Source organism: Chiloscyllium punctatum, chromosome 40 (genome assembly GCF_047496795.1).
Source record: "Chiloscyllium punctatum isolate Juve2018m chromosome 40, sChiPun1.3, whole genome shotgun sequence".
Classification (NCBI taxonomy): Eukaryota; Metazoa; Chordata; class Chondrichthyes; order Orectolobiformes; family Hemiscylliidae; genus Chiloscyllium; species Chiloscyllium punctatum.
In genome coordinates, this window is record NC_092778.1 from 34,931,712 (window position 1) to 34,947,280 (window position 15,569).

Sequence of the window (15,569 nt, forward strand, 5' to 3'; positions counted from 1 at the left end):
TATAAGAAGTCAGTTCATAAATCTGATAACAGCAGGGAAGAAGCTCTTCTTAAATTTGTTGGTATGTGTTTTCAAATGTTTGTATCTCCTGTCCACCCGAAGAAGGTGGAAGAGAATATAATCGGGCTGGGAGGTGGTCTTTGATTATGCTGGCTGCGTTCCCAAGGCAGCGGGAAGTGTAAATGAGGTCAATTGAAGGAAAACTGGTTTTCATAATGGACCAGGCTACGTTCACAACTTTCTGTAATTTCTTGCAGTCTTGGGCAGAGCCATTGCCATACCAAGCTGTGAGGCATCCAGACAGGATGCTTTCAGTAATGCATGTATAAAAATTGGTAAGAGTTGGACATACTGAATTGGGACACTGGTTGAAAGGAACAATTTTGTTGCTTTAGCAACCTATGGGACAACCATGTTAGTGAGAAGAGCTTTCAAGATTGACTGAATTGGTTCAGCCATTGTTTTGCCTTGGTTGGTGGTAGTCCCTCTTGGTTTTTATTTGTATTAGACCTACACATAGCAGTTTGATACAACCAAGCAGAGAGGAAAATCAGCAAAGTTTGTTTCTTTAGAACACTTGTAAAAGTCCTGCTTAAAAGTGTATTTATGTGGATTTTTTAACCTGTTTGGGAATGTTATTACATACCATTTTAAGAGGTGAGATTTGAACCCAGATCCTCTGCCTCTGAGGTAGGAACATTCCTACTGCACCACAAGAGCCCCTCATGTGGATGTTAGTGAAGACAAAACTGAGTGCATCTTTGATGCGTCGCCAGAGCTCATTTGCTGTTCATGCTCGCAACTTTTAAGAAACTGCATTACAAAGATATCAGGCACCCTTAATGTCACACAGTTCCTTCATTAAGTGTAGCAGGAAAGCAAAAAAAATAGAATACGGTCCTGAAAGGGGAAGTGCACTGCTGTTCACCAGATGGCAAGTGCTTTGGTTTTCACAAAACGGCTTAACCCTGGCCTTTTTGGCATGCTGACCCTAGCAGCTCTGAGCAAGAGCAACGTCAGGAATTCAAAGTGGAGGCAACAGGCGCAATCTCTGACAAATGTAACATATCGCTCATTTATTCAGTATGTCTTTAAGCATTTTTCTCTTTTTTGACATTCTGAATCTTTAATTTTAACAAAGTGTTGTTTGATTAAACAATTGCAAACTTGAGCATGTTGCAAGTTGCAGAATAAATGAAGCCCTGAAATGAAGAGAAGGTCAAACCTATTAGAATAAACCAGGAACATATGGATAAGAACATCTGTTTATACTACATTGCAATTGAAAGTGTCATGCAAGGTAGACAGACAAATGTAGAGATTAAGAATCCACTCACGAAAAGGAATATATATCAGAAGTTCCCAGTTCACTTGATAGCACAGTTTTGTTATTTATTTGGTAACTTTGTATTAATTAGGGTTTGGTTACATGCTAGTTTTCAACAGCTGTATGGTGGCTTGAAAGCCATGAGTTAGGTTTAACGTGACCATTATACAAAGTAATTCTCATTTTCACCTGACCCATCTTTGTTCCTTAACCCTAGCCTTGAAAGAGCAACTTCATAGAGACCAGTGAGATTTCTATCAACCGTGGTTCAGTAGTTTAACACTTTCAAATCTTAATCAGAAGTTTGGTTCGTGAGCACAACTATTTAGCCTGACTCTCCAATACAATGCTGATAAAGAGTTGCACTGTCAGAAGTGCTGTTATTTTGTTGAGATGTTAAACTCATTTTCCCCCTCAGGTGTACATAAACATGGAATTGTTTCAGACAGCAGCTGTGAAGTTATCCTATTGTCCGAGCCAATGTTTGTCCCTTGAGCAATATCACAAAACAAATTATCTGATTATAATTCACATTGTAGTTATTGGGGGGTTCTGCATGCAAATTCACTGCAGTATTTACTAAATTAAAATAGTCACTACCGTTCAAAAGCACTACATAAGCTGTAAAGCACTTTAGAATGTTCTGAGATCTTGAAAGGCACTATGTAAATCTAAGTCTTTTTCTCCACTTTCCACATCAGCTGTGCTTTTGCTTCCAGTATGACTGTGGGACTAGGCTGAGTTTTTGGCATTTGCATTTTGTTGTTCTGAGTTGAGGCAGACCCTAACTAACTTTCAAACATCCGTACTCTAATTAGACAACTTGCTGATACTGGTTCAGTGTCTCCTAAGTGAGCTGTGCAGAGAGGACTTTTTCCCTAGCCGCACATTATTACCCTTGTAATCATTCCATTAACTTTTCAGAAGCAAGTTTTATGACGTGTGTAGTTAGATAATATGTTGGATAATAGAAGGAATTTGCTGAATTGGTTCATAATCGTAATTGCTACAAAGGGAACTGATTCATCTGTTACTGTTACTTGTTACGTTACTTGTTTTTAATGGTTTATTGTCACTGGAAACATGGAAGCAGGCGTTGTTATGGAGCACACTCCCCATATCACTTTATAAATGGGAAGCCCCTCTACTTCTTGCACGAGATGCTCTGGTTGTTGAAGTCAAAATTTAAAATGATGTTCTGAAGACTGGACCTCAAATGTTAAGTCTGTTTTCTGTCCACAGATGCTGCCAGGTCTGCTGAGTTTCTCCAGCAATTTCTGTTTTTATTTAAGATGATGTCTTGCTCTTTTCTAAACATTGCTGAGCACAAAAATCAAAACTGATGCTCCAGCATAATACTGAGGAAATGTTGCAATCTCAGAGTTGCTACCTTTTATAAGTTTCTTTTCATCATTCATGGAAGTGATATTGTCTATCTGTTATTGTCCTTAAGGTAATGATGAGGTAGCTTCTTGAACCACTGCAGTTCACATTGTGTAGGTTCACCTAGAGTGCTACTCCGGAGGAGTTCCTGAATGTTTGACCTAGTTACATTGAAGGAATAACAATATAGTTCCAAGTCAAGATGGTGTGTGACTTGGAGGATGACTTGAAAGGTAATAGTATTCCATATTTCCAGCTGCTAATGTTCTCATAAACTGATGGATGTCATAGGTTTGGAAGATTAGATTAGATTCCCTACAGTGTGGAAACAGGCCCTTCAGCCCAACAAGTCCACACCAACCCTCCGAAGAGCAACCCATCCAGACACATTCCCCTACATTTACCCCTGACTAATGCACCTAACACTACTGGCAATTTAGCATGGCCAATTCACCTGACCTGCACATCTTTGGAATGTGGGAGGAAACCAGAGCACCCCAAGGAAACCCACGCAGACACGAGGAAAATGTGCAAACTCCACACAGACAGTTGTCCGAGCTGGGAATTGAACCCGGTCTCTGGCACTGTGAGGCAGCAGTGCTAACCACTGAACTACCGTGCCATGCAGTTGAAGGACCCTTAGTAAGTTGCTGAGTTGCATCTTGTGGATGGTACACACTGCTGTCACTTTGTACTGATGGTGGGTGGATGAAGTGCTGATCAAATGGGCCGATTTGTCCTCATCAAGGCAAGTGAAAACTATTTAATCATTTGTGCTTTGTAGATGGTGAACAGGCTTTGGGAATGATTTAAATGCCACAGAAGTTTCAGCTTTTGGCCTGTTCTTGTAGCCACAGTATTTTATGGCTGGACCAATTAAGTTTCTGTCAAAAGTGACCCACTGGATGTTGATGATCGAGGGTTTCACTGATGGCAATGGTGTTGAATATTAAGGGGTGTTAATTCGATCCTCTTTTATTTGAAGGAGATGGTCCTTGTGATTTATGTGTCACGAGTGTTAATTGTCACTTAGAACCCCAGAACTGAATGTTGTCAAGGTCTTGCTGTATGCAGAAAGAGATTGCTATCATATCTGAAGAAATGCAGATGGTACTAAACTTTGTTCAGTCATCAGCGAACATCCCCACTTCTGACCTTCTGTTGAAGTGAAAGTCATTGTTAAAGGAGCTGGAGATAATTGGTCCTAGTTGAGTACTCTGCAGCAAAAGAGTTCTTATAGCAGTTGTAGTGTCCCTGCCTCTGAACCAGGAGGCCTGGCTTGAACAGATTGATTAGGAAAATAGCTACCCTGCAGCAAAAGCCTTCTTGTGGCACTCTGGTAGCATCTCTTCCTCTTAGTCAAGAAGCCTAGTTTCAAGTCCCATTTACTCCAAAGGTGTGTAATAACATTTCTGAACAGGTTGTTTAGAAAATATCTACTCTGCAGCAATATTGTAGGGGTGAGGTGTTTGGCCTCCAAGAGCCAAACCCTGTTCATGTCTGCTTAGCATGACTCAGGCAAGTGGAGACTGCGATTTTGTTGAGACTTCATGATTCCACACTCGGTCAGTTGCTGCATTCATTTCAAAGTCAGTCACTCTCACTTCACAACTGGAATTCAGGACACTATATAAGGTCTAGAACTGATTGTTTATGATAAAATATAAAGTGAACACTGGTCAACAGTGTTGTTGTGGAAGCATCGCTTAATAACACCTGCTGACAATGCTTACCATAATTTTGCTGATGATTGAGAGTAAACTGAGGTTGCAGGAATTGGCCAGGATTAATTTGCCCTACTTTAATTTCATGGACACACAACTTCTGGGCAGTTTTCCACATTGTCAGGTAGATGTCTATGTTGTAGCTTTATTGGAACATCTTGGCTGGAACTATTGGTAGTTCTGGAGTGCATGCCTTTTGTTACCTGTATGTTTCATGACTCATTTCTCTTCCATATGCCTTCAGCCAATTCTTGATATACATAAAATATATTGAATTTACTGAAAGTTGGCATTTTTAAGCTGGGGGACCACAAGAGTCCTAAAGGGTTCGTCCATTCAACTCTTCATATTGTTGGCAATTGCTTGAACTTGTCATTCACAATGATTGCTGTGCATCCCCATCATTGAGAATGTAGTTTTTTTTGTGGAGGCTCCTTTTCAGGTTAGTTGGTGACTAATCTACTGCGAATCCTCTTGCAAGGATGCGTACCTTGAAGAAGCTCTCCTCATTTCCCTTCCCCCCCCTCCACCTTATCTCAGTCCCAACCCTCAGATTCATTCCTGAAGAAGGGCTTATGCCCGAAACATCAACTCTCCTGCTCCTCAGATGCTGCCTGGCCTGCTGTGTTTTTCCAGCACCACGTTTTTCAACTCTGGTACTCCAGCATCTGCAGCCCTCACTTTCTCCTAGTTGATGACTGTCACCATTCATGATTGGATGTGGCAGGACGGCAGAGGGTTCATCTGATGTGTTACTCGTGGGATTGTTTATCCCTGTTTTTTCGATGCTAAGCCATGGCCACATATCCACTTTGGGTGGGTGTAAAAGTTTCCATTGCACTAGTTCCACTAAAAGGCAGAATATCTGGTTATCAGATTGGTCTTTATAGGAGCTTGTTGTATGTAAAGTTAGCTGCTGCATATCCTATGTAGCACCAGTGATGACCCTTGAAAGTACTTGGTTATCTTGAAATGCTTTGGGACACTGTACAATTGAGAATGGTGTTGTATAAATGCAAATTTTTCTTTTCCTGCCCTTCTCACCAATTTCATACAGAAAGTGAAAGCTAATGAGCATCAGTAAGGGAAGCCCTTACCTGAGCTTAATTTGTCCGTCTAACCTAAAATATGTGGTCCACAGCATTCCTCCCATTGATCTGCCTGCAAGTAGCTAATAGCATGCACTGAGTTGTATACCTGGGAAATGACTTCTGTGTAGCCCAGTCACTTGCAAATTGGTGCATCTACCAGATTGCTAGATTTTTTTTCAGTTGTTAATTGCCCTTTCTTGTTCAGCGTTTCTAATTGTGAGCACTAAAAGTGGACAGTGGATGAGATGGGAACTCTGCTGTACAATGCATCCTTTTAAAAACATCTTCATTCATTCACAGTGCAGGAGATGGTTCAAGCACATGCCCTTCTAATAGGCTGATCTATATAATGTAATCAAATTAGTCTTGAATGTCCATCAACTGAATTAGTACAGATTGGCATGTCAGCAATATTATTGCTGTCACCAGTAGGTCACAGCTTGCAGGTCAATCTCTATCCATTAGAGACAAATCAATGTGCCACTACTCTTAACTTGCAATGCGGTTGCCCACCTCAGCAGGGTGGTGCAGAGAGTGTGTGGTGGCTGGAGGAGTGGGGATTTGGCTGTAACCCTGAACAAAAAGAGCTAGCAGAAAGACCATTTAAGAAGGAAAGAGGTAGAAAGGGGGTTATGTTTCTATTTAGACTATAGTTTCTCCTCCAAACAGGAACAGGTTAGTAAGCCCCTCAGGGAGATTGCAGCTTTGCAATGTCAGTTGAGTTGCATTGACTATTCAAAGAAGGCTCTTTACAACACATGAATGGCTATCAACAATTAATCCTTGTGTATCAATAATTAATGAGAATGCATCAAAAATGCTTCAATTGAATGAGAAAATGCTTTAACAAGCCACTGTGAGGGATGACCATATGGATACGTTATCAGAGACTTGGTTTTGATACATTGATAAAAATGGCTTGAGGAGAGAAATTAAAAATACACAGTTTTGGGAGAGGCAATGCAATTCCAGTTTTGTTGATAACCTTGTGGAAAATTGCTCTGTAGTCTCATAACCTGGGTTTAATTGAAGTCAATTTTATTAGAACAGTCATTTCAATTTGTGTTGGTTTATCTAGGATCATCTCCACAGTGGAAATCTGGTGAGCCAGTGAAGACCAAGACAAGTCTACAAACGCTGAGTTCATCGTAATTACTGAATGTAGAGGGAAAAAATTGTACAAGTACCAGATTCTTAGCAATTAGATAATTACTTTGTTGTTTTAACCTTTGAAATGTGCTGCCATCAACTGCCAAGTAGCCTGTCTTCTTACTGAATTGTAATTTGCACATGAAGTGAAACCCATGAGTTGTATTTGGGAAGAGGTAATGGCAGTTTTGCCATCAAGATTGGAAGACTTCAACTTGGAGTTCAACAGTACAGTGGATATGAGCCTCATATTCTTATTAAGAAAAACAGTGGAATTACTATACGAAGGCCAGGACATAGACAAGTGCCTGCAGCTCAGTCAGACTATTGTGGATTTCTCTTGGGAGAAGCTTAATATTGGAACTTGGAGGGACGTGGATAAGGAGTGGAGGAGGGTATATTCTCATGGCTGTCTTTTTAAAGCTGTTTGTTTGTGCAAGGATGAAGGAACAGTTAGTGAGGCAATAAAAACTTGTGACATGGGTTTGTTGATGGGGGCAATCATACTGGACAACATTCTCAACAGACTGGTCGGAGTTCTTCAGAGATATACTCTTGGGAAAAGGCCTTTAGAAGATGCTGCATCCCATCAGGAATCAAGCAGAAAGGTACTGTTTTATATTACTATGCAGCTACTTTTCTCTATATTTATATTATTATATTAAGAATTGAGAGAACAAGTAAATTCAGTAAGATATTTTTCCATGTAAATCCTAATGATGGGGACTGGAATGGTTGGCACATTGGAATAACAACAGAAGAATGGGAAAGAAAATGGCTGTGTGTGATAAATCAGAATGGAAATGAGGTTGAAATAGTTTCACAACACAAATATGACACTATTGCCTATAATGCAATGCTAATTGACTATAAAGGGATGAGAGAAGGTACTGTAAATGGAAATGTAAAATTGCACAGTGACTTTGTTATTAACAATCCCAGACCTAAGAATTAATTTAGTTTGCTTTATTAAACTGGAAAGGGTGCAAAAAAGATTTACAAAGATGTTAGCAAGATTGGAGGATTTGAATTATAAGGAGAGGCTGGACAGGTTGGGTCTTTTTTTCCCCTGGAATGTAGGAGGCTGAGGGGTGATCTTAGAGGTTTATAAAATCATGAGCTTAGATAAGGTGAATAGCCAAGGTCATTTGTCCAGGATAAGGGAGTTCAAAACTAGAGGGCATAGGTTTAAGCTGAGAGGGGAAGGTTTTGATAGGGACCTGAGAGGCAACTTTTTCACACACAGGGTAGTGCATTTATAAAATGAGCTGCCAGACAAAGTGGTAGAGGCGAGTACAGTTACAATATTGGAAAGGTATTTGGACAGGTACATGGATGGGAAGGGTTTATAAGGATATGGGTCAAATGCAGGCAAATGGGACTAGATCAGTTTAGGAATTCTGGTCGGCATGAATGAATTGAGCAGAAGTGCATATGTTTGTGCTGTGTGACTCTATGACTCTATAGAACAACAACTTTCCTCTAACAGGAAGACTAGAATCGAATGCTATATTCCAGAAGTGGCCTCTCCAGTGTCCTGTACAGCCACATGACATCCCAACTCTTATACTCAGTGCATTAACCAAGCTTACCCAAATGCCTACTTCACTATCCTGTCTACCTGTGCCTCCACTTTCAAGTAACTATGAGCCTGCACTCCTAGTTCTCATTGTTCAGCAATACTCCACAGGACCCTACCATTAGGTGTATAAGTCATGCTCTGATTTGCCTGACCAAAATGCAAACTTCGCATTTGTCTAAATTAAACTCCATCTGCTACTCCTTGATTAAGGTTCTGTTGTACTCTGAGGTAACCTTCTTCACTGTCCGTTACACCACCAATTTTGGTGTCATCTAACTTATTAACAGTTCCTCCTGTATTCACATCCAGATTATTTTTTATAAGTTTCAAAAAGCAGTGGATCTAGCACTGATCCTTGCGACACCACTGGTCCCAGGCCTCCAGTCCAATAAACAACTCTCTACCACTCTGTTTCTTCGGACAAGACTGGATCCTAAATCCAACCCAGCGCCTCTTCCACACTCCTCTGCCCAAACATTGCAAACACAGTCTGTTTTACTTGGATCTGCAGCAGGCGAGCATCTGGATCTTGTGGGGATAATTAACTAGAAAAGAGGAGGGTGGTGAATATCCTGGGTTTGGATGATGCAGGTGATTTTGGATCAATGATTTCCAAAGCTCTATGGTGTGAAACAGCCACTGAGTATTTTTCTCACCTTCTATCTGAACCTGCATTAGACTAATTGATCAAGCTTTGCTTGGTCAATAACTCCATTGTTTTTGCATAACTCAGTGACTAGGATGGGTGAATCTGATGGACATTATACTTTATTCAACCAGCAAGTCCTGTATTCATTTCAGAATAAAAGACGAGAGAATGGAGAGCTCAGACTTAGCCAGTTGGTTGGGAAATGTATTTCCTCATAAATTAGATGAAATTCATCAGAAACTAAACATGGGATTAACACAAATCATTGACCGGTTCTGACTTTTTAAAAATGTAATTGATTTGTGATTCCAGAAGCTAAGTGTTTCTCTTCCTCTGGTACAAGAGATGAGAACTGAAATGGCTGTTCCAAGAGTCCACTGCCCTTCACTGGAATATTTTAGAACACACTATCTCATTCCACAGAAACCTGTCATACTGGAGGGAATTGTTGATCACTGGCCTGCTGTGAGGGATTGTAAATGGAGGTACGTATAGGCATTGAGAATCTCCAGCATTTTTAAAAATTGGATAAACTGTCAGTAACCTCCATCTTCCATATTAAATAAAAACAGTAAAATGCCATATAACTGCAACAATACAGTACTAATTATGTACTATTGTTCTGTTGTAAAGGACATTTTTCTGGAGCTGCAGTACACCTTTGCAAGCCTTTTGGGTGGATGTCTGATTAATGAGCACTAATTATCCTATCTGCAGTAACCTTACAGCGTAGTGATACCATGCATCATGGTAACGACAGACCAGTCATTTTCCTTCTGTTAACAATATGCAAGTCCTTACAAATCCAAGCAAAGCAGCATTGCAGTGAGACATTTGCTTGTGCTTTATCAGAACACAGACTATGGGGAGAGACTAGGTACTGTACAGGATTAAGCGCTGATATTTTTACCTCAACAAATAATTCCAAAATAGGCTGATGGAAAAGTAGTACCCATTAGGGGGGAGTATTGGTGGTGTAGCATCTCTGTCTTTCACTCAGAGATTTATTGGTTCTACCATCATTCTAGATAGAATCAACAGTTTTCTGCTGGTAGAAATGTCAAACTGCATTGAGAAAACTTCAGTACATATTTAACCAATTGTGTAAGTGCCCTGGGATCCAGATCCTGGCATTCTCAGGATTGAAGTCCTCCAATATGTTGTTACTTGTAATCAGGCCCAGATGTCCTGGGTTTCATAGAGAAATTGACTGACTGTTCTTCACAGTGTGGAGTACATCCGTGACATTGCAGGCTATCGCACTGTGCCAGTAGAACTGGGTTCTCGTTACACCGATGAGCAATGGTCCCAGACTCTGATGACTGTGAATGAATTCATTGAGAAGTATGTTTTGGACCAGGTTAGTTTCTTGATATCAATTGTTGTTTAAAGCCATTGTGTTCCTAGAGATAAATAATTTTGAAAGCTGGCTAATATATCCATACTATCTGCAATATAATTTTAATTGCATATCAATGTTTTTGAAGATGAGGAATAATGGTACAGAATTTATAGATTTTGAAAACAAGTTGTCCATGGAAAAGCTTAAGTGTGTTAACTCAAGACACTCATGCTTCCAAGGAACTCATTTTCTATACCTACACATGATACCTGTTCCCTTCCATGCCTTTGTTATTTCAAGGGTCACCCTATTTTTCTTTAATTCCTTGCAGTCATCCATCTTAGATCTGCTTCTTATTGTCATTCATTGAGTACTCACCATTATATCCTGATCTCGAGAATTCTCACCCTTTTGGTTGCACACTCTCCTTAAAGCTTCCTAAACTCCATCCCACCATCCATCGCCTTGGTTCTGCTAACATCATTCACATTTTATCTTAATCTGCACTGCTCAGCTGCCCTCTGCTCCATGATACCTTGCTGTCTGTGGAGAACACTTTACTGTGAATGCTGGATGATTTTATTATCAAATAAATCCAGCCTTGCATAATGGCAGCAAGTCTGTTCTGGAACTGTAGCTAACTGAGTGATTCTAACTTGCAATTTAGCTGGAGATCTTGATGTGTTTATTATTGACCACTGAGTATGTATGGAGCTGATGGAGTATGTGGTCCATGCTATGTTACTTGCCCAGTCACCAATGTGTAACATGCAATCACCGACTTCCTGATTCTTCCTATAGGTGGAGCAGGAGCCCATTGGATATCTAGCACAGCATCAACTATTTGAACAGGTGAAGCTCTTTCTCTGCACAAACTATTCCATAACTGCCAGTAGCATCTTGCCAAAGCATCCACTGTTTGTGTAAATGCAGATAGAGTTGACTTTTTACATGATGAGCTGGTTAAATTAGTTTTATCTTTTCTGTAGATCCCAGAGTTACGACAGGACATCGACATACCAGATTACTGTTGTCTAGGAGATGGTGATGAAGATGAGATCACCATAAATGCCTGGTTTGGGCCAATAGGAACAATTTCCCCCCTACACCAAGATCCACAACAAAACTTCCTAACACAGGTTAGTGCAGAAACAAAATCAATATATATTGTAAATACAAGGCAACATTGTAGTAAGAAAGAACCAGATTAGGGTGAATTGTCTCGGGTAATGGCTAAATTGTGGTCAGATCCAAGGAACAGCCAAAATCCATCACTGAGAGCAGGACCAAAGTTAAAACGAATTGGAGAAAAGCTGAAGTTTGTCGATAACAACTTCATCACTTCTGAAGAATAGTTATATTGGACTTGAAACATTTAACTCTGTTTCTCTGTCCATGGATGCTACCAGACCTGTTGAATTTCTCTCACATTTTCAGGTTTTATTACAAAATTCTGGCATCCACAGAATTTTCCTTTAACTTTTGAATTAAACAACAACATTGAGGGGACAAATCCGATTAAGCTGCAATAACTAGGGTAGTTTTCATACACCACCAACAACAAGCCATGCTGGCTGCAAAGTGCAAGCAAAACCCCAGGAGTATTTAATAAAATGACTGGACTAAAAAAGAACCAAGATTACCAATGCCTGTATAGTGAAATATTGATTGCTGATGCTATTTTAGGAGTTTAAAAGTCTGCATGTTCTAGATGGAAGTGAAATGTGAAGAAGGTGGGGAGTTTGTCAGCATAAACTTGTCATATAGTCTGTGCCATTTAAATTTTTGCAACTTCAGTTTGAATCAGATGATTTTCTGGCCAACAGACTTGCTCTAGTTGGTGGCTGCTTTTCACAGTAGATGAGAACCCAATATCATCATGGAAACTATGTTGTGACTTCTACAGTGCAACCAAATGTTAATCAAGTGGTGGGATGTTGAATGGTTGTTCGCATTCTGTTGATGTACCTAATCAGGAGGTCTTGTCACTTACAGACTATTAGAAGGATTAGATGTTAATTTGTAAGGAATGATTCAGTTTGAACTACATTCCAGCCAAGCAGAAAATGTTAGTTTTCTAGTAGGAGATCTTGTAAAACTTTCCCTTCTGTGAGCGTATATTTGAGTCTGTGTGCACGAGTCTGTATGCGCACACTCACTAATTGTCTGAATTCGCAAAGAAAGAATGACCAATTGTGTTAGGCCCGAGAGGCACTGCTGACATCACTAATAGCAGGTAAACAGTCTACGATAAGGTTCCTTCTATCTGTGTGAAAATGCTAAACCATTCTGTCTCTGGCAGGTGGTGGGTCGGAAATATATCCGCCTGTATTCCCCAGCAGAGACTGGAAGACTGTATCCTCATTCAACCCAACTATTGCACAACACCAGTCAGGTAAGAAAGCAGCTTTGAGTTTGGGAGAAGCTAAAGTACTGGATTGGGTTCCTACAGAAGTGGGCGGAGAGGGGTCATGTCATTGGGATTAATATAGCCTTAGTTATGAGGCAGATATATGATCAGAAGTTTAGTTCAGGGAATGTAGGGCAGAAGATGTATAAAGTCTGGCACAGCTTGAGATAGAACATAGAACAATACAGCACAGAACAGGCCCTTCGGCCCACGATGTTGTGCCGAACTTCCAACCTAGATTAAGCACCCATCCATGTACCTATCCAAATGCCGCTTAAAGGTCGCCAATGATTCTGATTCTACCACTCCCACGGGCAGCACATTCCATGCCCCCACCACTCTCTGTGTAAAGAACCCACCCCTGACATCTCCCCTATACCTTCCACCCTTCACCTTAAATTTATGTCCCCTTGTAACACTCTGTTGTACCCGGGGAAAAAGTTTCTGACTGTCTACTCTATCTATTCCTCTGATCATCTTATAAACCTCTATCAAGTCACCCACATCCTTCGCCGTTCCAACGAGAAAAGGCCGAGAACTCTCAACCTATCCTCGTATGACCTATTCTCCATTCCAGGCAACATCCTGGTAAATCTTCTCTGCACCCTCTCCAAAGCTTCCACATCTTTCCTAAAGTGAGGCGACCAGAACTGCACACAGTACTCCAACTGTGGCCTAACCAAAGTCCTGTACAGCTGCAACATCACTTCACGACTCTTGAATTCAATCCCTCTGCTAATGAACGATAATACTCCATAGGCCTTCTTACAAACTCTATCCACCTGAGTGGCAACTTTCAAAGATCTATGTACATAGACCCTAAGATCCCTCTGTTCCTCCACCTGACTAAGAACCCTAAGTTACCTAGATGGGTAGTTATGCAGTGGGATGTGGATATAGGGTTGAAGACAGGGATTGAGGCAACTGAATGGATGAGAGGACCGTGTTAATCTGTCAGTCCTAGCTAACTCTGTACACGTTGTCTTTCTGATTGGGCTGATAAACTGATCCCAACTTCAGTTAATGAACATTTTTGTTATTTTCAGGTGGATGTGGAGAACCCAGATTTGGTCAATTTTCCAGAGTTTAAATTTGCTGATTTCCAGGAATGCGTACTGAGGCCAGGAGAGGTCCTGTTTATCCCAATGAAGTACTGGCATTATGTGAGGTCACTGGACATCAGCTTCTCTGTCAGCTTCTGGTGGTCCTGACCCTTCCATTCCACGTAAGATGAAATGTGAGCCATTGAGTTGTGGGAAATTTCTCACTCCTGGACCTAAATGTGGCAGAAGAGAATTTCTACAGCCAACCTGGAGAGGAGAGAACCAGAAAGGAAAAAACAGAGGGGGAATGAGGCTGGAAAAGAATAAGAGAAATGAAAGAGAGATGCAGACTGATTGAGAAAGCGATAGTGAGATGAATAGAAAGGGAACGAGAGAGAAAGCAAGAGAAAAATAAGAGATGGTCTGACATCATATACAAACTTTGAGCATTAATCTGCAATTGATCAGAAAGTGAATTTCTCAGTGTAGCTGCTGATCTTCCCCTCAGATTAAGCCACATCTCATCATCAGGACCAGATCACAGCTGAATGTGGTTTATATGATTTCTTCTGAGTGTGCAGTGATAGATCAGAGATTTTTCCAGAACTGGCAACAAACATTTCTTTGGTTACACCACCAAGCAACTGCTAAAGAATCTTGTGTATGCAGGATGCTGTAAAATGTTCTCTTAATTAGGTGTAAGGGCAATGTATTCTCACTGGGAGAGGAGAAATTCTTTAAATGCAGAAAACCTCCAGTGAAAATATCTAAAACTTGGAGACGATACAGTCCAAAGAGGTGCTTCATTTGTAACATCAGCACCACATGCTGAAGAGTTCCCAGCGAGAGAACCCACACAGTGGTCTCCTTTAATGATTTGCCATTCTTCCTGCTCCAACTTTGGCCACAGTTTAAACAGCATTAGCACTGGCTAGAACATCCTTTGGCTGAAGAGTTTAATAATTTCCCTGCTCAGTAAATATAAAAGATCCCTGGCACTGTTCAATGATCAGTGTTCTCTCCAAGTCCTTCCCTTAACCAGCAGATTAATTGGGTAATTTGTCTCCCTGCTGTTCGTTAGTATTTTGCTCAGTGCTAATGGACCACTTTAATTCCCCACAGAATAACATCGACTGGTACAAAGTAATCCATCACTTGTGAAAGATTTTAAGACATTTCTGAGACATGCAGTGTGCTCAATACATGTTCCTTCTCATTATTTTGGAAACAGAAACTTGGGTTATCATAGTTCACTTAACTGTTTCTGGACAGTAACTGGTAATAGAGCTTGAAGCTCATCCTTTGTGTATTTCACCAAATACGATCTTTGCTTTATCACTGAAGTTTGCCTGTTATCTGTAGTGAAGAAGAATTAAATCGAAAACAATGCTGTACTGACACCTGGTGCCAAGTGTGTGCATTATAATGCTGTTAGAGACGCTGCATAAAGTCTGAGGCCTGTGTTTTTTCCTTGGAAGAGTGATCTCTAGTATTCAGTTCTCTGCTTAACTGATAGTAGATTGAGAAAATAAGTGGGAGCAGATCTTATTGAATTATTTTATGGTATTGTTAATGTAACTCAGATTTGAGAGTGTGTTGCTGGAAAAGCATAGCTGGTCAAGCAGCATTGGAGGAGCAGGAAAATCGACTTTTCGGGTCGGAGCCCTTCATCAGGAATGAGGCTGGGAGCCTCGAGGGTGGAGAGATTAAATGAGAGGGGGTGGGGCTGGGGAGATGTTGGCTAAAAGTGCAGTTGGCTAAAAGTGGAGGTAAAGGTGACAGGTCGGAGAGGAGAGTGGAGCAGATAGGGGGGAAGGAAGACTGACAGGTGGGCAGGGCATGAGGGTGATGCTGAGCTGGAAGATTAGA

General features: G+C 40.8%; 1 protein-coding gene across 2 annotated transcripts in view; it reads left to right on the forward strand.

The window, feature by feature from the left end:
* kdm8 (lysine (K)-specific demethylase 8) overlaps positions 1 to 15,569 on the forward strand; it is a 41,384-nt gene extending 25,815 nt beyond the window's left edge. The window contains exons 2-8 of one of the 2 annotated variants that reach the window (XM_072559513.1): positions 6,604 to 7,282; positions 9,218 to 9,390; positions 10,133 to 10,265; positions 11,049 to 11,099; positions 11,237 to 11,386; positions 12,550 to 12,642; positions 13,704 to 15,569. In XM_072559513.1, the coding sequence (XP_072415614.1) occupies positions 6,830 to 7,282; positions 9,218 to 9,390; positions 10,133 to 10,265; positions 11,049 to 11,099; positions 11,237 to 11,386; positions 12,550 to 12,642; positions 13,704 to 13,868 (1,218 nt within the window). In that variant the 5' untranslated portion in view covers positions 6,604 to 6,829 and the 3' untranslated portion in view covers positions 13,869 to 15,569. The remainder of the gene's footprint in view (positions 1 to 6,603; positions 7,283 to 9,217; positions 9,391 to 10,132; positions 10,266 to 11,048; positions 11,100 to 11,236; positions 11,387 to 12,549; positions 12,643 to 13,703) is intronic. The other variant, XM_072559514.1, reaches the window with a different exon arrangement.